At 37.5% G+C, this 23,915-nt stretch overlaps 1 protein-coding gene across 1 annotated transcript in view; it reads right to left on the bottom strand.

Annotated features, from left to right (window-relative positions):
* Positions 1-23,915, bottom strand: part of ARID4A (AT-rich interaction domain 4A) — a gene marked incomplete at both ends in the record, with an annotated part of 82,992 nt that overhangs the window by 38,535 nt on the left and 20,542 nt on the right. The window contains 4 exons of the mRNA XM_080707156.1: positions 11,325-11,491; positions 11,896-11,972; positions 15,851-15,930; positions 21,040-21,172. Coding sequence (XP_080563282.1) covers positions 11,325-11,491; positions 11,896-11,972; positions 15,851-15,930; positions 21,040-21,172 — 457 coding nt within the window. The remainder of the gene's footprint in view (positions 1-11,324; positions 11,492-11,895; positions 11,973-15,850; positions 15,931-21,039; positions 21,173-23,915) is intronic.

The following is a 23,915-nucleotide window of genomic DNA, read 5'->3' as shown; positions in this document are numbered from 1 at the left end:
GCCTTTTCAAAATAAAGAATGTATGTGTGACACACACACACACACACACACCAGGGATTGAAGCCAGGGGCACTCTATATCCAAGCTACACCCCCAACACTATTTTATATTTCATCTTGAAACAGGGACTTGCTAGGTTCCTGAGAGTCTAATTGCTGAAACTCCTTGAACCTGTGATGCTTCTGTCTCAGCCAAGAACGAGGATTACAGGCATGCGCCACTACACCTGGCTAAGCCTGATTTAAAATAAGTAATAAATGTGAACTACTAGCACATCTTAGAAAGGTAAATGCATATTAGATTTGTAAGCCACAGTCAACCACTTTAATTCAAATACAGTCCTCTTATTTCTATATAGACTTGCCAATTTTTTTTTACATTTTAACTCTTTTAACATTTACCTATTTTCCAAGTTTAAAAATTTTTCATTTTATATATCTGATAACATTTAATACTGATAAGGGAAATGGGCAACACAGAGGTGATACTGGATGTAACAGAAGTGATAACAAATGGCTTCAGAACAATATCTAAGTGGTAGCAAGGGAGCTATAAGAAGTTCTGTATTGCTGAAGAAGAGTGGAAGGGAGAATAAAAAGTGAGTAAGGGTCAAATCATGAAGGGCCATACTGAAGGCCTGTGATGGAAACACTGGACTGAAGCCAGATGTGGTGGTGCATGACTGCAATCAATACTTGGGAGGCTGAGATGGGAGGACCACAGACTCGTCTCAGTAAGACCTTATTGCATTTCAGTAAGATCTATCTATGTTTTAGAAAGACGTTCATGCAGAATGGATTGGAGCTGAAAAAAGAGAAAAAAAAGGCCATAGAAAAGACAACTGAAATAATTGGGGCAAAATACAAAGGAATATTATTATAAGTCAAGAACCCCAACTGCAAGGATACAAATGATCCTAAACTTGCTTCAGCCAAAAAGAATTTGTTGATAAGCTTAAAACAATGCCTGAGAAACAGATATAAAGGAAAAGTAAGATATATAATCTCAGCTGGGCAAGGTGGTACACACCTATAACCCCAGTACTTGGGAGGCTGAAACAGGCGGATCACAGGTTTGAGGACAGCCTCAGCAAGTAGGTGAGACACTCAGCAATTTATACTTAAAAAACCAAACTGGGCGTTGTGATGCGCACCTGTAATTCCAGTACTTGGGAGGCTGACAGGAAGACCACAGGTTTGAAACCAGCTTTAGTAACTCAGTGAAACCCCGTTTTCAAATTAAAAAAAAAATTGTACTGGGGGTATAGCTCAGAGGTAGAATGCCCCCAAGTTAAATAATCAGCAACAAACAAACAAACAAACAAACAAACAAAACTGAGTGGACATGGTGGTGAATGCCTGTAACCCTAGTATGTGGGAGGCTGAGACAGAAGGATTGGAGGTTTGAAGACAGCGATGTAGCAAGATTCTCAGTAACCTAGCAAGACTGTTTCAAAACAAAAAGGTTGGGGTATATCTTGGGGTAGGATACCTCTGAGTTCAATCCCCAGTACCATAAAATAAAATAAAGTAAATAAAAATCAACACTGTAGTGTGCACTAGAAGCCTCAACTACTCAGTAGGCTGAATTAGGATTGTTTGAGCCCAGGAGTTGGAGGCCAGCGTTGGGCAACACAAGATTCTGTCTAAAAAAAAAAAGAAAAGAAAAAAAAATTAAAAAACCTGAACCTGTAAGTTTAACTTAAAACCAATATTAAGTCTGGTCATTCAGGTGACTCATAGGTCAAAATGACTCCCTAGGAAGAACTGTCCATAAAGTTATTGTACATAAAAATTAATGGTTGAGAATAATTGTGTAAGGGTTAAGAGGCATAACAGCACCACCTCACAAGAATACAATAACTAAATCTTGAGTAAATATAAAGCTAATAATGTTCAGTATACTGCTTTTAAAAAGAGATGGCATTATGCAATGTTCTAAAATATTTCAGTCCTAGAGTGAATTCACCAAGTCCAGTACAGCTACATCTGCGTACTCAAGAACACTGAGTCAAATTGCGGGCCACAGAGGAGAAATCCCAGTACTGTACTCCCTGGGACTTGACCCAGTGGGGGAGTGGCGGTGGCAGAGATATCACACCATAGGAGAACGTGCAACCTGGCACCTCCCACAGTCTAAAGCAGCCTCTGTCGACTCTCTGGGTCAGAGACTCTGTGATACAACCCAGTAAAGGAGTAGTGGGGTCTGAGATACTACTGACTCGAGAACCAGAACACCTTAAGTGAAGTCATAGTGACCCAAGGGAAGAACCCAGAGAAGGCACAAACTTCCGAAATCATGGGAAAAAGGAATAATACTGGAGCAATGAATGCCCACAATCCCACAACATCAGAACCCGATAAAACAAAAAATCAGAGATTTCTAGAAGATCAAATCAGGAAAATAACTGTAGAAATAATAGAGGTGCTTCGAAAAGAACTCAGAGAGAGCCAAAAAGAGATAAAGGATGCAATTAATGAAGTAAAGGCCTCAATTCAAAGCACAAACAACCGATTAGACCACATGGAGAACAGAATCTTGCTCTTAGAAGATGATCATTCCAAAAATCAACGCATAGTTTCTAATCTAGAAAAAAATATCCAACAGCAGGAATTTGACATTGAAGAAATATGGGCCCATTTTAAGAGAGCTAACCTAAGAATTATTGGAATAGAGGAGGGAAAAGAAAGTGAAACCAAAGGGATCAACAATCTCTTCAAGGAAGTAATAGCAGAAAATTTTCCTAACATAGAGCAAGAGGTCGATACACAGGTCCAGGAAACTTATAGAACTCCCTTTAGACAGGATCAGAGAAGAGGATCCCCACGCTACATAATTGTCAGAATGACCAATGTGGAAGCCAAGCAGAGAATCTTAAAGGCAACAAAAACAAAGGGCCAAGTGACATTCAGAGGCAAACCAATTAGAATCACTCCAGACTTCCCAAACCAAGTCATGAGAGACAGAAGGGCTTGGAGTAACATATTACAAACTCTGAAAGAAAACAACTTTCAGCCAAAAATTTTCTACCCAGCAAAACTTTCTATCAAATTAGATAGAGAAATAAGAAGCTTCCATGACAAACAGAAACTGAAGGAATTTGTCTTCAAAACCAGCACTAGAGAAAATACTCAAAGAGATTAACTACAAAGAAGAAATAGGTAACACACACCAGAACCAGAGAAACAAGATTTTCCATCCAACAGACAACTAAGATTGGTTATCTGTGGAGATTCATTATTTATGTTAGTCTTTTACCTATCTCTAAATGGTATTGTTTGCCTTTATTGTTGTTAATTTTTAGGATTTCTAGTTGGAATATTAATATACCTTCAGATATAGCATTTGGAAATATTTTATCCCATTCTATTAGTAACTTTTAACTCTGTTTACATTGTCTTTGGATATACAATATTTTTTTTTATTTTTTAGGGAGTTTGTATACTCTTCTGTTGCCTGTGCCATTGAAATCATATCCAAGAAATCACTGCCAATTTCAATGTTGTGAGGTTTTATGACCCAGATTTTCTCCTAAAAGTTTATAGTCTTAAGATTTATATTTAGGTCTTTTATCTATTTTGAGTTAATATTTGTATATGGGATTAGGTAAGGGTCCAATTTTATTCTTTTCCATGTAATTATTATTTTTCAACAATATTTAGTTAAAAGATTATTATTTCCACCACCAAATGTTCGTGGAAACCTTGTCAAAAATAACTTGACAATATAGGGAAGAATTTAGCTCTAGGCTTGTATTTAACTCCAACAATTTATATATCTGCCTTTAGAATAGTACTACACTGTTTCAATTATTGTAGCTTTATATGGTTTGAAATCAGAAAATATATATCTTCTAGCTTTGTTCTTTTTCAAGGTCGTTTTGGGTATCTAGAGTCCATATTCCATATTAGGATAGATTTTTTTTCTGAAAAATAAATATATAAATATATGATAGTTTCACCTAAAAAATAGAAAAAAAATATTCTCTGGTAAGAAAGTAAAAAGAAATATTGAAATGTTATCTTTAAATCATCAAAAGCTTGGTATCAGACAAATGAAACTGTTATGTGAAATTATCATTTTTAATTTTGGATAAATTGCTGTAATACTAGATGTCAACCACTAAGCCAAGGATGGGAAGGAGGGATGGGGAGGGAATGGGGTGGGGATTGGTTGGGTGCTGACTGGGCGATGTGTGCATGTATGTCTACAAAAGTTTGTATCCCACTATGATGTATGAATACAGTGCACCAATAAAAATAAATAAATAAATAAATAAATAAATAAATAAATAAATAGGACAAGAGTGATAAAGGCGGGATCGGTCAGTAGAGATATCAACCCAGGAGTGTACTGGCAATCCTTCCATGACAGAATTAAATATTCTTTGAATCAAAAAAATAAAAATAAAAAATAAAATATTTCAGTCCTAAAAAATAAAACGTACAACTTCTTTTATGCCCTAAAATTATTTTATTCCTAAAGGAATAACATATAGGAAAAAAAAAATTCTACTTAGCTGGGCATGGTGGTACACGCTTGTAATCCCAGTACTTGGAAAGCTAAGACAGGAGGATCATGGTTCACAGCCAGGCTCAGCTACTTAGTGAGGCCCTATGCAACTTAGTGAGACCCTGTTTCCAAATAAAGAATAAAAAATAGGACTGGGTGTGTAGCTTGAAGGTAGAATGCCCCTGGGTTCTATCCCCAGTACCACACACACACACAAAATATTCTACTTTAGCTTGAATACAAAGAATAGACTGAAGGAGGGCAAACACAGGATGAATACTTCAGTGGCTACTGCATTAGTCTGGGCAAAAGAGAATGACTTGGATAAGGTTGGCAGAAACCAGAAAGGCAGTGGGCAAGTTTGAACACTGTTCAAGTAGGCCGAAGAGAAAGGCTCGTACCTCTGGGTGGGAATGGAAAGAATCCAGAATCCATGTTCCTGGCTGGCTTGGGCAAGTGGGCAGCTGGTGCTTCTATTTAAATGAATTAGTAATAACCAGGGAAAGGATGGGTTAGGGGAGGGAAGATGAGTGCAGATACATACATACTGACCTTGAGAGTCTGAGAACAAGACAAGAAGAGATCGTCCCTGGGAGTATGATACAAATGTCTGTTAACTAAGAAGAGACATCTTTTTGTCTCAGTTGCTTTGCAGTATTGGGGATTGAACCCAGGGCCTTGCACATAGGAGGCAAACAAATGCTCTACCACTGAGCTAAATTCTTAGCCCTTTTATTTCAAAACGGTCTCACTAAGTTACCCAGGCTTGAGATCCCCCTGTCTTAGCCTCCCAAATAACTGAACTACAAGTAAGTGCCACTCTGCCTCACTAAGAAGACAGCTCTGATGCACAAGTAGATTTTCAGTCATTATATCATCCTGGGAGGAAGTAAACCAGAAAAAAAAAAAAAACTTGCAACATCATGTATTTCAAAAAGGTAGAACTGTACCAGGTGTGATGGCTCACGTTTACAATCCCAGAACTTGGAGGCTGAGACAGGAGGATTGCAGGTTCTAAGCCAGCCTCAGCAGCTCAGAAACTTAGTAGGACCCTGTTTCCAAATAAAATATAAAATAGATCTGGGGGTGTAGCCTGGAGGTAGAAGGCCCCTGGATTCCATCCCCAATATAACGGAAAAAAAAAAAAAAAGTCAGAACTGGATGTGGTGGCAGAGGCATTATGTAATACCAGTATTTCAAAATAAAGAATAAAAAGTAGGGTTGGGGTATAGCTTGGAAGTAGAATGTCCCTGGGTTCTAGCCTTAGTACCACAAAAGGAAAGAAAGTAAAGAAAGGAAGAAAGGGGGGGGAGGGAGGAGAGATGGATGAAGGGAGGGAGGGAGAGAGGAAGGAAGAGAAGGGGCTAGGAGTGTAGCTTAGAGGTAGAATACCCTTGGGCTCAATCCCCAGTTACTAACTAACTAGCAAGCTGAACTAACTCACTCACACTGTCTGTCTGTCTGTCTGTCTCTCTCTTTCATACACACACACACACACACACACGTGAACATGAGGTCAGGAACAAGGGTAAGGAAAGAGCAAAGAACTGGAGGGGAGAGGAGAGGGACTGTAGGAAGACCAGTGGAGGGAAGTTGGAGGAATTGTCAGGATAGGAGAGACACAGGTATGTTTTAAAAAGCTGATGAGAAGGTTAAAACAGAAGGAAACAGGTTAAAGCTGTTATAAAAAAAAAAAAAAGAGTTGATTGTCCAAGATTTTCTGAAAGAAACAAATGACATCCAGAGTACAAAGGGAGAAATCCTGCCTTATAGAGGAAGTCAGTGCAATAGCAACTGTACCTTGGGAAGCAGAGCAGGAAGGTAAGATTTAGACTCTGCTCAACACTTGAAGCTCAGAGTTTCTCTTTGAAATTGAAGTGAAGTGAGGGGAGGGTTGTTGATTTAATGGAAGACATAATGACTTGATTACAGAAACTGGGAATTGGCCAATAAAACTGAAAACCTAGTGAATATGTGTGTGTGTGTGGTACTTGGGACAGAACCCAGGGGCATTTGACCTCCGAGCTACACCCCCTGCCCAATTTTTTTTTTTTTTTTTTTTTTGCAGGTCTGGGGATGGAACCCAGTGGCATTTGACCTCCGAGCTACACCCCTTGCCCTATTTTCTTTTCTTTATTTTGATACAAGGTCTCACTGAATTGCAAAGGGCCTCACTAAGTAGCTGAGGCTGTCCGCAAACTGCGATCCTCCTGTCTCAGCCTCCTGAATGCTGGGATCACAAGCGTGTGCCACCACTCTTGGCTCCTATTTTTTATTCTTTATTTTCAAACAGGGTCTCACTGAGTTGCAAAGGGCCTCACTAAGTAGTAGCTGAGGCTGTCTGCAAATCACGATCCTCCTGTCTCAGCCTACCAAATGCTGGGATTACAAGTGTGCGCTATCACGCCTGGCTGTGAAATTTGATAATCATAAAATTTAGAGTGGTGCTGGGTGTGCTGGCATACTCCTTTAAACATAGTACTTGGGAGGCTGAGACAGGAGGATCTCAAGTTCAAGGCTAGCAGCTACTCTCAAGTTCAGTAATTTAGCAGACCCTGTTTCAAAATTTAAAAAAAAAAAGGAGGGGTGCATGCGTGGATATATCTCAGAGGTAGAGTGACCCTGGGTCAATCCCCAGGACCATAAAAGAAACAAACACAACAAAATTCATGTTTCCATTCATTTAAAAATTCAAGTTCTTATGATTTATACAATAGTAGAATATAATCTTAGACATCAAATGTAACAGTCGCCCCTAGAAAATTGACAATATTGGAAAAATGGGTATCAATATTTATACATTAAAAAGTTATTCTTGGAAAAATTCTCTAAATTCTAATATTCATTACTAAATATGAGATTTTTTTGTGTGTGTGGTACCAGGGATTGAACACAAGGGCATTCTACCTCCGAGCCACATCCCCCAGCCCTATTTTTTATTCTTTATTTTGAAACAGGGTCCCACTAAATTGTGGAGGTCCTAAGTAGCTGAGGCTCTTCACAAACCGTAATCCTCCTGTCTCAGCCTGCCAAGTACTGGGACAACAAGTGTGCACCACCAAGCCTGGCTCTAGATATAAGATTTTAAGAGATTTTTGAAAATATCCAAATATAAGCCATATAAGCAAACCATAAGGATTTAAAAAGCTAAGATTAGCTGGGCATGGTAGCATGAGCCTGTAACCTCTTTATTTGGGAGGCTGAGATAGGAGGATCACAGGTTTGAGGCCAGTGAGCAGTAAAGTAGAAAGATCTTGCTTCAAAATAAAAAATAAAAAATAAAAAATAAAAAGTGCTAGGGGTATAGCTCAGTGGTAGAATGTCCCTAAAATCAATCTCCAGTACTAAATAAATAAATAAATAGCTAAGATTGTCAGATTCCCCTTGATAATCAATCCTCTAAGCAACCATTTATTTTACCCTTAGAAAATTTCCTATATTGCTGGAAGTAGTGGCACACGCTTGTAATCCCAGTACTTGGGAGGCTGAGATAGGAGGATTACAGGTTCACAGCCAGCCTCAGCTACTTAGTGAGGCCCTCTACAACTTAGTGAGACCCTCTTTCAAAATAAAAAAATAGGGCTGGGGGATATAGCTCGGAGGTAGAATGCCTTGGGGCTCAATCCCTAGTACTGCAAAGAGAAAAAAAAAAGAAAGAAAAAAATTATCTATATTTTTCCAAAGTAAATATACATGCCAGGGGCAAATAAATAATTGATAATATTACCTGGACTTTTCAATCAGTTTCAACGCACAAAAGAAAATATGGTAATAACCTAAATAAAAATTTTCTTCACAAAGACATTAAGTAGCACCCACAAAAATATTCTCCAGGGCTTTTTTTCTAACATCAATATCCATGAGTTGAGATTTAATCAGTACAGATAGGATCTACTTTCTATCAGATCCTCATGATTTTCCCAACCAGTAATGGTTTGAGAAATATTTCTTGCACTCTAATCCTGAACTATCAAATGCTTAGTAATTAAAAATACTAATAAAGATGTTCCTCTATGATAAAGCCATGGAATCTCAAGTCTCCCTATATTCTTATTTATCTTAGATACCCAAGGCATCCTATAGGAAAACAATGCCTACTGCTGATCACCACTGCAGACGTCTCTAACACTTGTATGATTCTACTGCATATAACTGCTTGCTACACCACAAACATCAAGTGACAGGCTACAGAATTAAAATAATAGTTGACAGAATGTTATAAAAAATCTTTTTGACCATTGTAAAGCAACATTAAGTCTTCAGGAACAGCACAGCTTCATTACATTTTGAGAAGACAGGATCTGTAACGTAATACAGCAGCTTAGCCTCACTTATGTGGGAAAGACTCACAATGACTAAGCCAGGTAGGCCCTGGCTCATCAGATTATTCATTTTATACAATACTTATTTTCTCCCTTTCTGTGTATAGGGTAAAGTGCTTTTCAGTTAATTAATACATTAAATCTTGTTTAAATTACTGTTTAAAACAAGTTGGGATGATTCAGCAACTAAATCTTAAATCCAAAAGCAAGAAATGCAGCCGATTTTTTTTCCCCTAAAGCAACCGAATCCTACTTGAGAAAATCTATTTGTATGGCCAGAGAAAAGGAGGAAATAGTTCAGATCAAGGAATTCAATACAGCATGTTCTATGAAACTGATATTCTGAAAAATAATTTAAAATAATCCTGTAAACTGGTGTATAAATTTTACATATTTTGTTATTTTTAAGGAGATGAAAAGCATCTTGACTCACTTAATTTTAACAGGTTCATAATCTAAGTCACCTATTTAAAGAAGATACTATCCTTATAAGCATCTTTACCTTTTAAAATTTCTTTACTATTACCTGCAAACAATAGGTAACAGCTTTGCCCTTACATTTTATTTTACTAATGTTTACTCACAGCTTCAATAAAACATTATAATATTTACAAAATTAATCACTGCACAAGCACTATTTTATAGCTACCCTTTACAACTTCCTACAAAGCTCTTTTTATCCTCTTTGTTTAAAATTTCAAGGTTTTTTTAGGGGTAGGGAAAATGCATCCTAGAAGGGACATTAATTAAAAGTATTAACAAAAATAGACTAATATTTTAATATTTGGCAATATAAGATCCTAAATAATGTTAATTTTTAAAAAACAAAGCTAAGTCACAGACTGCAACAGTTCACACCCTGAAAATGTGGCCTATTTACCCTGAAAACATACAATCTATAAATAAATGCACATAAAATTCAAAAATCACATTTAATACTTAGTCTTTAAATGCTGAGTTCTGCCAAACTGTCTCATCATTTTCATTCCCAAATCTACCTTATGTTTAAGACAAATAGCCTCATCCTCTGATATTCTAAAAATAGACTCCTACTGTCTTTTTTACAAGAAACAATTACACTTGGTTATGAACCCTACCGTATCAGCCACATCCTCAATACCTAAAATTCTTATTTAACCCCATCTTTGGCAACCAAAATGGTAACTAAATATAAAAAAAATTCTTACCTATATGCTGCATTTTCTTTCAAATGCAAAATGGTTAGATTCCCCTTCTACTTAATCAGTACAGGGTCTGGGCATTTTTCAGTCTGACTTGCAAATATTTGCTTTCCCTCTTAGGGCATAGCATCCGCAGGGTTATACAGCACTACTTACATTCTCTTCCACATAAAAATCAGACATTACATGAAAGGAAAAGAAAGACAGCCCATTTCAAAGCATCTGGCAAACCTCCATTGGCAACCTGCCAAGCCTCTGCTAAGCCTTCCTGTCTTCCCGAGCATGCTCACTTAAAACCAACAGCATGTTACTATGGCAACTCTGTAGGCAGCCTGGAAGTATGAACCGCCATTCTGGTTTCAGAGTGTAAAAAACCAAATACTGCAGGGGAAGTAAAAGGAAAGAAACAGTGTACACCCTACAGGACATACAAGTATACTCGTGTTATTTCATAAATTCATATTCGTGGATGAAAAACAGAAACAAGCGTTCCACATTTTTCCAGGCAAATATTCTTCATGCTTAAATAGGCCCTCTTTTCCAGACATGCATTCTCTTTGTTTTGTCCCTAAGCCCCTTTAGTCCATAATAATAAAAAAAATATACTGGACAATATCTCCCATTCAACAAAACACTGTTGAATGAATAATGTTCATGTAAGCAATTATGTGTTAATCCATGAATGATCTCCTACAATTATATTTTAAATGACACAGCAGTATTACCAAAACTATCATTCATACTTAAAATACAACCTAAATCTTTTCTGTGATTTATCTAACTACCAAGGGAAATTTTCTTTAGGTTTAAATAGGATTTTTTTTTTTTTTAACCCAGAAAAAAGTTTTGAAGTTACAAGCAACCAGACCTGGGTTCAAATCCCTATTCTAACATTTTTGTTGTGCCACCTTGGGAAAGTTACTCAATCTTTCTGAATCACCCCAGTTAAAGTAAGATAATAATGGTTACTTCATATGGTAATAATTTCAGTAAGTTAATACATAAAAATACCTAAAAGTTAGATTTCTTTCCACCTGGGTTGTTTGGTAAACACTCTAAGAAAACAAATACACACTTGTTGATAAAACCTGCTAAGTACTTCTTTGTCACTTCTTACGAAAAATTAGTCCATATTCACACACCTAACTTTATGCCAAGAAGTTTCCTTAACCCCAAACCAAGATAAACTATAAATGAACAGAAACTAATCATAGGGAATGTAGACAGGAGAGAAAATCCGTTAAGGGATTATTTTTACTAAAGAGCACTGAACTGTTTGTATTTGTTACAGATATGAAATTACACCTACCATCACCTCGTCTTCCTTTTTGGCCTCCTTTTCCTTCTCTTCGTCATTTTCTTCAGCTGGACCATCTTCATCATCACTACTAGATGACTCAAGGATTTCACTTATATCCATTTTCCAATTGTCAGGAACAATTCTAGCTTTTAAGAAGACACTTGCTTTCTGTAGCCCTAAGAGTGAAAACGTACTTCAGCAGTTGCTACGGAATTAACAGCACAGAATAGTAAAAAGGGCATGACACTCAGAGTCAGAAGATCTTAATTCAAATTCAGCAGTCACTTAAAAAATAATGCAGTAAGGCAGAATATATTTCAATAGTTATAATGCTTATAATAAATGTTTGCTACTACTTTAGGGGAGTACTATTTGAAACCTTAACAATAAAACATGAAAGTCACATTGATCTAAGAACTATAAATCAAATATTTCATCTATACATTTAAAAATCTTCATCAAATAAGATGAACAACTCTAAATAGTTAATATAGTATCAGAGAATATTCTTTCTTGTTTTATTTGCTATTTCCCATATAGACCTACATTATAAAATATGACTGATTCAACCTTATTTTACCTGGTTTAGTGGAGAGCTCAGATTCTGGTAGATTGAGAATGTCTACTTCCTTAATATCCTTTCTTGCTATAGAGTAACTAATTATAGAAGAAATAAAGAAAAGAAAAACCACTTATTAAATAAAAACTATCACTTAAGTACTCTATAATAATACATAAAAAAATAAAACTCAGCCAGGCATGGAGTCACATGCCTGTAATCCTAGTTCTTGGGAGACTGAGAAAGGAGTGTAGCAGGTTCAAGGACAGCCTCAGCAAGTAGTGAGACTCTCATCAACTTAGTGAGACTGTTTAAAAAATAAAAACAGGGCCCGGCTCTAGCTAGGAAGTAGAATGCCCCTGGGTTCAGCTCGGAAGTAGAATGCCCCTGGGTTCAACCTGCAGTGCACACTTGCTCACGTGTGTGTGCACACAAATACACACACACATACAATACATATATGTGTATATATGTATTTATATGTATAAAAGTCAAAATTAAAATTATTTTGCTTATAAAGTGGTATAAAGTCTAAGACTGTACATATTCCAATTGTGTGTGTGTACATCTGCGTGTTACCAGAGATTTAATTCAGAGGTGCTCTACCACTGAGCTATACCTGGATCCCTTTAAATTTTTTCTTTGAAATAGGGTCTACCTAAGTTCATGGTGGCCTCAAACCTGTGATCCTCTTATCTCGGCCTCTCTACTCATACTAAAGGCATGTGCCACCATGAGTGGCAAAGCTATATTATATATATGTGTGTGTGTGTGTGTGTGTGTGTGTGTGTGTGTGTGTGTGTGTATGTGTGTATATATATATATATATATATATATATATATATATATATATAAATTTTTTTTTTTTTTTGGTGGTACTGGGGTTCCTGGAAACCCTTCTACCTCCAGGCTATACTTCTAGACCTATTTTGTATATTTTTTTAAAATTTGGAAACAGGGTCTCTTAAGCCAGCACGGCTGGCTTCGAACCAGTGTGATCTCCTGTCTCTGCCTCCCAAGCGCAGGGATTACAAGCATGTGCCACCATGCCTGGCGTTGACAAAGCTATATTAGAATTAAGATACTTAATTCTAAAGTTTTATATAAAGTTAATTCTAAATTAATTAATTCTTCATTTTCTGTGTGTGTATGTGGTGCCAGGGATTGAACCCACGGGCATTCTATCTCCAAACTATACCCCCAGCCAAATTTTTATTCTTTATTATATATATATATATATATATATATATATATATATTATTGGTACACTAGTCTCACATTATAATGTGGATAATACTGACAATGGCATACATTCACACAGTACTTAGCGCCCCACCTTTCTCCTACCCCCCAACACTGAGTGTTCAGGTTAATCATGCTACATTCACACTTATACACATATTCGAATGTATTTTGAAACAGGGTCTCACTAAGTGGCAGAGGGTCTCATTAAGTAGCCAAGGCTGGCCTCAAACCTGTATCCTCCTGTTTCAGCCTTCCAAGTATTGGGATTACAAGCCTATGTCACCACACCTGGCTAGATTAATTAATTCTAAAGTTTTACATAAATTTCCATTAATTTGAGAGCCTCAAGCTCATAATATTACTTTTTTTTGGAGTACTAGAGATGGAAGCCACAGGCATTCTACCTCTAAGCTACACCCTCAGCCCTATTTTTTATTCTTTAATTTGAAACATGGTCTCACTAAGTTGAGGAAGGCCTCACTAAGTAGTAGCTGAGGCTAGCCACGAAATGGGATCCTCCTGTCTCAGCCTCCCAAATGCTGGGATTACAAGTGTGTGACACCACACCTGGCTAACAAGGTCCATTTTAATGTTCAGTATTAAATTTTTATTAATCTTAGTTACAAACCATTTACAAGAAGATAACATTAAAATATTTTTACCACTATGAGATATATTAGGGTATTAAATTTATTAAATTTTTGAAAGGACGACTAGGAATATAGCTCAGTGGGAAAGCTTGCCTAACTTGCACAAAGCTCTGATTTCAATTCCCACTACTGCAAATGAGGAAATAATATATTTTTCCCTATAGGGATTAATAACAACAAAAACATGTATCTAATTTTTTGATGGATGTGTGTGTGTGGGGGGTGTACTGGGGATTGAACCCAGGAGCATTCTACCTCTGAGCTTCACCACCAGTCCTTTTTTTTTAATTTTACATTTGAAAACAGGTCTCATTAAGTTGCTAAGGCTGGCTTCGAACCTGCGATAATCCTATCTCAGCCTCTCAAGTACTCGGATTATAAGTGTGTGCCAACATGGCTACTGCTTTTTTTTTTAAACCAATCAGAGATGCGGCTAGGAAAATTTTTCTTTCTTTTTTTTTTTTTTTTTCTTTTTTGGTGGTACTGGGGGTGAAACCCAGGGGCTACCTTCCAGGCTACACTCCCAGACCTATTTTATATTTTACTTGAAAACAGGGTCTAAGTTGCTAACAGCCTCACTAAGTAGCTGAGGCTGGCTTCGAATCTGCACAATTCTCCTGTCTCAGCTTCCTAAGCACTGGGATTACAAATGTGGGTCACCATGCCTGGTCAAGGGAAAATTTTCTATATTTATTTATTTTATTATTTATTTATTTTATTATTTATTTATGGTACCAGGGATAGAACCCAGGGACATTCTACCTCTGAGCTATACCCCCAGTCCTAGTTTTTATTCTTTTTTTTTTCTTTTGCAATACTGGGGATGGAACCCAGGGGCATTCTACCTTCAAACTACACCCCCAGCCTTATTTATTGTGTGTGTGGTACTGGGGTTCCTGGAAGCCCTTCTACCTCCGGGCTACACTCCCAGACCTATTTTATATTTTTTCTTTAGAAACAGGGTCTCTTAAGCTAGTGAGGCTGGCTTTGAACCTGCGCAATCCTCCTGTCTCTGCCTCCCAAGCACAGAGATTACAAGCATGCACCACCACACCCAGCAACAGACTTGTTTTTTAATCAGAAAAAAAATCAAAATAATTATTCTATTAATATAGATCCCATGGAAAATGAGTTTCAATTTCATAATATAAAATACTACATATAACAATAAAGTTGTACAATTAAAGAAAATCAATACTGTGCTTTATTTAAAAAAAACATGCTTTTAATATTCTAACATATTGTTGAATTTTTACAGTTCATTAGTAAAAAATACCCAACATTACAAAAAGTCAAAATTTATTAGATAACAAATACTCAGGTTTTTAAATTTTTTTTTTTTTTTTTTTTAGGTACTGAGGGTGGAACCCAGGGTCTTTTCTACCTCCAGGATATCCTCTCAGACCTAGTTCTATATTTTACTTGGAAACAGGGTCTCACTAAGTTGCTGAGAGCCTCACTAAGTAGCTGAGGCTGGCTTTGAACCTATGCGATCCTCCTGTCTCAGCCTCCCAAGTGCTGGGATTACAAGCATGTGCCACCACACCCGGCTATAATTAAATTTTTGAAAGTAAAATCATGCAGGAGGATTGCAGGTTCACAGCCAGAACTTATGCAACTTAGTGAGACCCTTTTTCAAAATAAAGAATAAAATATAGGGCTGGTGGTATAGCATGGAGGTAAAATGCCCCTGGGCTCAATCCCCAGTACTGAAAAAAAATGAATGAACGAATGAATAAATAAATATATGTCTTGGCCAGGCATAGTGTACATGCCTATAATACCAGTACTTTAGAGGCTGAGACAGGAGGATCAGAGGTTTAAAGCCAGCCTCACAGCAACTTAGTGAAACCCTATTTCTAAATAAAAATAATACAAGTAGGGATATAGATTAGAGGTAGAATGCTCTTGGTCTCAATATCCAGGAACACACACACACACACACACACACACACACACACACACACACACACACACAAAGACAAAGAATAAAACTACAAATATAAGGTCTTGCTAGAGAGGTCTATCAATATGATTCTATTTTTTTCTCCCCATATAACATTAAGTGATTCATTACTTACAATTTAGAATCGATAAATGATCGAACTAAACACTGATCCTTTTTCACTGTGATGTCATCATTACAGCTGGGAGATATCACCTGAAATATAACATAAGAACCAATTAATTTCTTGCTCAGTAAAAGAATATGTTTTTAAAAAGAATAATTCTAAGCCAGGCGTGGTGGCACACGCTTGTAATCCCCATGCTTGAGAGGCTGAGACAGGAGGATCAGGAGGGTAGCCCAGAGGTAGAAGGCCCTTGGGTTCCATCTTCGGTACCACACACAAAAATAAATAAATAAATAATAAAAAGAATAATTCTAAGCCAGGCATAGTGGTGCACGCTTAGAATCACAGTACTTGGGAGGCTTAGACTGGAGGATCACAGAAAGCCTCAGCAACTTAGCTTAAGTGACCCTGTTTCCAAATAAAAATATAAAAATGAGTCTGGGAGCTGGGCGTGGTGGCGCACGCTTGTAATCCCCGTGCTTGGGAGGCAGAGACAGGAGGATCATGCAGGTTCGAAGCCAGCCGCGCTGGCTTAAGAGATCCTGTTTCCAAATAAAAAAGTATAAAATTAGGTCTGGGAGTGTAACCCAGAGGTAGAAGGGTTTCCAGGAACCCCAGTACCACCAAAACAAAAAACAAAAAACAAAAAAAAAGAGCTAATGTATGGTGGCATACACTTTGTAGTACTAGTACTTGGGAGGCTGAGACAGAAAGTTTGCAAGTTTGAACCAGCTTGAGAAACTGAGACCCTATTATAAAATAAAATGGGGTGGAGATGTAGTTCAGAGGTAGAACACCATTGGGGTTCAATCTCCAGTTCTATGAAAAAGCGAGAAGAAAGAAAGTCACCCAAGATCCTTTTCTTACAAAGGCATGTATAATTTTTTAATAATTAAAACAACTTTTGAACCAGGCATGGTAGCTTATGATTGTAATTCCAGCATTCAGGAGAAAGAGACCGGAGGATATCAATTTGTGGACAGGCTCAGCTACTTAGCAAGGTCCTTCCCAACTCAGAGATAACTTGTTTAAAAAAAAAAAAAAAGACTAAATATAGGGCTGGGAATGTAGCTTGGAGGTAGAATGTCCCTGGGTTTCATTCCCAGTACCAAAAAAAAAAAAAAAAAGTTTTGAGAAATCTGAACAAAGACCGGATCACTTAATGTTACATGGGGGAAAAAATCTTAGTACTATCCATAGCAAATAATCTCTGTATACTTTGTAGAACTTCATTTTTTAAATTTTATTTAATTTTGGTTCTAGAGGATGGAACCCAGGGGCTTTCTACCTCTGGGGTACACCCCCAGCCCTATTTTAAATTTTATTTGAAAACAAGGTCTCACTAAATTGCTGAGAGCCTCACTAAGTAGCTGAGGCTGGCTTCAAACCTGTGCGATCCTCCAGTCTCAGCCTCCCAAGCGCTGTGCTTACAAGCGTGCGCTACCATGGCCGACAGAGCTTCATATTTTAAAAAACTTAAGCCAGGCCAGGTGTGGTGCATGCTTGTAATCCCGGCGCTTGGGAGGCAGAGACAGGAGGATCACGCAGTTTCGAAGCCAGCAGCGCTGGCTTAAGAGACCCTGTTTCCAAATAAAAAATATAAAACAGGCCTGGGATTGTAGTCCAGAGATAGAAGGGTTTCCAGGAACCCCAGTACCACCCCCCCCCAAAAAAAAACCCTTAAGCCAGGTATGGTGGCACACACTTGTAATCCAAGCATTTGGAAGGCTGAGACAGGAGGATTGCGCAGGTTCAAAGCCAGCCTCAGGTACTTAGTGAGACCCTATATCAAATTGAAGAATAAAAAATAGGGCTGGGGATGCAGCTGAGAGGTAGAATGCTCTGGGTTCCATCCCCAGTACCGCAAAAATTTAAATAAATAAATAAATAAAAACTTAAGCTGGGTAGAGTGGCATATGCTTGTAGTCTCAGCTACTCAGAAAGCTGAGGCTGAAGGACTGCTTGAGCCCAGGCATCCTAGGCCAGCCTGGCCAACATAGCACAACTCTGCCTTAAATAAATCCAAAAAACCCAATGTCTCCTAATAAACTGCTGAAATATACCCACTCAGGATCTCCTCTAATACTATATATTGTCTGCTATAATCTATTGCTGTCTACAGACCTTTATGCAATGATGGAAATTATATATCCATTCTGTCGAACAGCAGCAAACATTTGTTTTTTGTTTTTGATTTTTAGTGGTACTGGGGTGGAACCCAGGGGCTTTTCTACCTACGGGCTATCCTCTCAGACCTAGCCTTATAGTTTATTTGGAAACAGGGTCTCACTTAAGTTGCTGAGAATCTCACTAAGTAGCTAAGGCTGGCTTCGAACCTGTACGATCCTCAGCCTACCAAGTGCTGGGATTACAAGCGTGCACAACCATGCCCTGCTAGCAGCAAGCATTTGAACGTGATCTCCTCCACTCCATACTAGAGAGAGAATTTCGGGCATTAAACAGCTGGCAAGCATTCTACCACAGAGCTATACCTCAAGGCCCCAAATCTATTTAATTCGAATTAACTTACATTTAAACTTAAGTAACCACTTATAGCTGGGCATGGTGGCATACTTTTGTAATCCCAGTACTTGGGAGGCTGTGACAGAAAGATTGCAGGTTCAAGTACTGCCTCGGCAAGTAGTGAGACTCTCATCAGCCTAGTGAAACACTGTTTAAAAAAAAACACCTAAAAAAAAAATAGAGCTGAGGGTGTTGCATAGAGGTAGAATGTTCCTGAGTTCAATCCCCAATACCCCCTACACACACTTACAGTTCATGATTAATGTACTAAATAGTGTATATCCAGATTTTGAAACATTCTTGGCAGATACATATTATTGTAACACCAGATGACAATAAATGGTTTTTTGTGTTTGTTTCCTAGGTGTTAGTAATTATTAGACTAATACTATAGTTGTGCCGACCCTAACGACCTAAGAGGGTAACAGATGTGTACAATGATATCACTAAGCAGAGGAGAATATGAAAATACTGAGAAGAGTAAAGCTGAGCTGGCAAGGAAAAGGTATGGCAGCAAAACTTAAGGTAAGTCTTAAAGGATGAGTGGGCAAATTCAAGGTCCAATTATCTTTTCTGTGAACTACTCTAATGGTCTCCAAATTGATTCTTACAACCTCCAGTCTTTCCAACAACAATGGATCCAACATACCACTGCTTCTCATTAATGTTTCTAACCACACAGCTCAAATAATATCACATTTCTGCAAAATTCTCCGTAGAATTATATCCAAATTTCTAGATAGTTTTTTACAGACCCTTCTGTCCCAGATTCAAATTATCGTTGCAGTTATATTTCTTATTATTCCCCTACTTTCATCTCATGGGTAGCCAAAATGATTGCCAGTGGAGACAAATATTCTTGAGTCCTTTCATGAAGTAATTCTCTCTTCTTTCTTCTCATTCTTTCTTTGTATTTGCAAAGCTTAGTTTTCTCTACCAACCAACCTAAGACTTGCCATTTCCAAAGCCTTCTTTAAAAGGTAGGTGAACTCTTCCTTTCTAGTACTCCCTGTACTATTTTATGTCTTCACCAATTGTTTTTTAAATTTACTATATAATCTCTAATTATCATGTCATCTCTTACATGCAGATAGTAAAATTCTTGAGGACACTGGACTGCTAGTTTCATACTTTTTTCTCTTACAAAGCCAAAATCACAGCAGAACTTCAGTGAACACTAATTTCAGATAAGGTACAGGTTCAGAAAAATCATGTAGATTAGAAAAGGAAAAACTTGCAGTGAAAATGGGAATCAAAGAAAGAGACAGGGTGGCAACAAATACCAACCCCACTTTTTTTCTGGTACTGGAGATTGAACCTAGGGGCATTCTACTTTCAAGCTATACTCCCAGCCCTTTTTATTTTTATTTTGAAACAAAGTCTCACTAAGTTGCTGAGGCTGGCCCCAAACTGCCATGTTTGTCTCAGCCTCTCAAGTACCATGATTGATTACAACTTGATTACAAGTGTGTGCCACAATGCCTGGCTTCAAATATCCATTTAAAGGATGCAAAATTGATGATTAGACAGACTTAGTGAAGATTATATATATATATATATATATATATATATATATATATATATATATATATGACCACATATACAGCCGGGCGTGGTGGTGCACGCTTGTAATCTCCGCACTTGGGAGGTGGAGACAGGAGGATCGTGCAGGTTTGAAGCCAGCCTTGCTGGCTTAAGAGACCCTGTTTCCAAATAAAAATATAAAAAATGGGTCTGGGAGTGTAGCCCCGAGTTAGAAGGGTTCCATCCCCAGTCCCACCAAAAAGAAAACCACCTGGTTCTAGCACTGGGAGTGGTGGTGCACGCTTGCAAGTCCAGCACTTGGGATGCTGAGACAGGAGGATCACATGGGTTTAAAGCCAGCCTCAGATACTGAGTGAGGCTCTCAGCAACATAGTGAGACCCTGTTTACAAATAAAATATAAAATAGATCTGGGAGTATAGCACCCCCAGTACCACCGAAAAACAAAACAAACAAAAACAACAACAAAAAAAACTGGTTCTAAAGTCATGTAAGGTGGTTGCACACTTGTAATCCCAATTCTTGCAAGGCTGAGACAGAAGGATCACAGGTTCGTGGCCAGCCTCAGCTATTTAGTGAGGCCCTCTGCAACATAGTGAGACACTGTTTCAAATTAAAAAAATAAAAATAATGGCGCTGGAGGTATAGTATGGAGGCAGAATGCACCTGGGTTCAACTCCCAGTACTACAAAAAAAAAAAAAAGTTTGTTCTAGAAAAGTAGTCTGAATTCAGCATAAAAAAAAAGTATATGGGAATCAAGCTAAAGGAATTTTAAGGTGTAAAGTGGATAATGAGACAGAGTAGGCCACTGGACAAATTTTGATGGGAGAACTGTATGATCCCAAAAATGATTACAGGGAATGAAAGGAAGGCGATGACAAAAGGAAATAGTGAATTCCAGATTTCTAGACCTGAGTGAGTGCTCAGTTTTTAAATCCTGAGGACCAAGTTAAACTTGTGCAATATTTTAAAAATATTTCAAGTGATTGATTCACTGAGGTGCTGGTCGATCTTGCACATGCTAGGCAAGTGCACTACCACTGAGCTATATCCCTAGCCCTCAAACACTTTCAAACACCCACTGTAAACAAATATTTGTATGGCTAGTTAACGCTGCAGAGAAATACTTACCAAAGCGGGGTAGCTCTCAGGCCTCTCAGCCGTTGATTCCACACTGACAACTTTTCCTAATAACTCATCATGGAGACGTTGCTTATCTTCATCGTCTTCCTCGCTGCTCTCTTCTTCCTTTTCATCTTCAGTACTAAAAGTCAGAATCACCTGATCATTATTCTAACATAACCATTATTTGGTACAGTGATATGAATTTAATATGCTCATTTCAGCTCCTACTATGGCAGAAACTCTCCCGTTATTGGAAGAGAGGAGAACGATACTTCCTGAGCCTTGCACGAGTAGTCTTTAGCTGTCTATCCTAACTCTGAGTCCACTTCGTTAGAGGAATGAATACTTGAAATTGGTTCTCATGCTATTAGCCAGCCAGGCCAAAATACCTGTAATTGCATCACCATTAAGTACTCACTGCCCCAAATACATACTTTTTTTTAAGACTGTACTTCTATTTTTTAATGCCAGAAGTCACATAATATACTTTTACTTTTCTAACAGTCTATGAAAACATGTCAGTAAAACAGAGGAGAGGGTTTATTTATAACTTATCTGGGTAAGTAAAGTTTAGTTGTTAAGTATAAACAATATGCATTACTCTAAGTCTAAATGGTTTTTAATAAAAATGTGTATGTACTCCCACTCAACTTCCTGATGAATATATATGGAGCAATTTGACTTCCTGCAACACACTATACTGCCAGTTTACTGAGTGTGCAGAGCTATTAACTCTTATGAAGTGGTTCAAAACCACTTAATTCCTTATCTTTTAATGGCTTTATTCCTTCTTTACTCTCACAGACCATTCAGTTGTCAAACTCCACTTTGCTTTATTATCTGCACTGACAAATCTTTCTTATCTTTCTTTCTGACACTTCTATTTGCTTCTTCAAATCTCCTGTACTCTGAAGGCAAGACAAAGGTTCAAGTCCAGCCTCAGCACCTTAGAAAGTCCTTCAACAATTCAGTGAGACCCTATTTTTAAAAAATCAAAAGCTGGGTACCTTATTTAAAAAATAAAAAGATAGGTATGGTCATGCACACCAGTAATTGGAAGGCTGAGAGAGGAGGATCACAGGTTTAAGAACAGCCTCAGCAACTAGTAAGACTCATCAACCTAACAAGACCCTGCTTCAAAAATAAAATAAAATAAAATAGGGCTGGGGGTGTAGCTCAGATGTAGAATGCCTCTGGTTCAATCTCCAGTACCAAAAATAAATAAATAAACACATACATAAACAAACAGTGAAGATATATCAAAAGATCATAGAAGTCAGTCTGAAGAGGATCCTGCTGGCTAAATCTGGGACAACTTGAGCACCAAAATTAATTTTTAAACAATGAGTTATAACCCATTAAGTAAAATCAGAATCCATGGATTCACAGCGATAGTAAGGAAAAGATTTTCATTATAACTAAATGACAACTAAGAAATGTAGCAGGGATGAAAAATTAGAAAACCACCATTTTGCTATCCTAGCATTACTAATTTATTTAGGCAAGAATTAGCAGTGAATGATAAGACCATTAAATAAGAGGTTGATAAAGAATGGGATATTTAACTAGTATCAAAGTATATCCATATAGATTAATTATAAATTACAAATGGAAAACTGATAACTAATAATTCTGAAGTTGAGAAATTGGGCAGATACCATCTAAATCAAGTTACCAAAGTTAACATCACAAACTATGCAACAAGGGTGAATTTGTTTGAAAAACCCCCCCCACCATGCTACTCCTGAATGGCATGGGCTGTAACTGTCTTCTGTATTTCTATCTTTTTAATAAACCCATTTAAATCTTAAAAAAAAAAACAAATTAGAAAACAAACTGATAATATACACTTCTGATGTGTTTGCACTGAGGACACATCACTTACATAGTATTAGTCAAAAAAGTACAACTTGAAAATGCAATCATGCAAACCCATGTTGAGGAATAGTCTATAGAACAACTTGCCTGTATGCTTATAAAATCTCAATGTTATGAAAAACAAAAAAGGGTAAAAAACTTTTCAAAATTAAAGAAGATTTAAAAAAACACATAAGGCCTTTGCTGCTTATGTGGAGACACAAGTGCTTGGGTCCAGGTTCGAACCTGTAATAAAAGTGTGGCTTGACGGAAAAAAAATTTTTAAAAATTTAAAAAATTAAAAAACACATAAACTGGGCATGGTGGTGCATGCCTGTAATCCCAGTACTTGGGAGGCTGAGACAGGAGAAGCACAGATCCGAGGCCAGCCTCAGGTACTGAGGCCCTCCACAACTTAGTGAGACCATGTTTCAAAATAAAAGAATAAGACTATTATTGGAACAACTCGAAAAATTTGCAATAACGACTATATATTATTGGATATATAATCTATTATTAGATTTCACTAAAGCTAAGTTTTCTGAACTTATTATTTAAACCTTGATTGTTTAAGGGTGAAGAGTCATGATGTTTACCACTTCCAGAAAAAAATATGTGCGAAAAAATGTTAAAACTTGATGAATCTAGATGAACATATGCAAATTCATCATATTATTACATATTACTGTAGTACTGGGGATTGAACCTAGGGCCTCACACATGCTAAGCAAGCACTCTACCACTGAGTCTTATTCCCAGTCCTTTTTTATTTTGAGACAGGGTTTCACTAAGTTGCTCAAGCTGGCCTAAACTTTGCAATCCTCCTGCCTCAGCCTCCTGAGTAGCTGAAGTTAAAGGCCTGTGCCATGGCACCCACCTTTCATTATATTATTCTTGCAAAACAGAAACGGAGGGGCAGTAATTGGGATTGCATCCAGGGGCATCCTACCTACAAACATCCCCAGTCCTTTTTCACTATTTTTTATTTTGAAACAGGGTCTCAATAAGTTGCTTAAGCTGGCCTT

Source organism: Muscardinus avellanarius (assembly GCF_963383645.1).
Source record: "Muscardinus avellanarius genome assembly, chromosome: 12".
In the NCBI taxonomy this organism is placed as follows: domain Eukaryota; kingdom Metazoa; phylum Chordata; class Mammalia; order Rodentia; family Gliridae; genus Muscardinus; species Muscardinus avellanarius.
The sequence above is the reverse complement of the archived record's forward strand: the minus strand, read 5'-3'. Positions and strand labels throughout refer to the sequence as shown.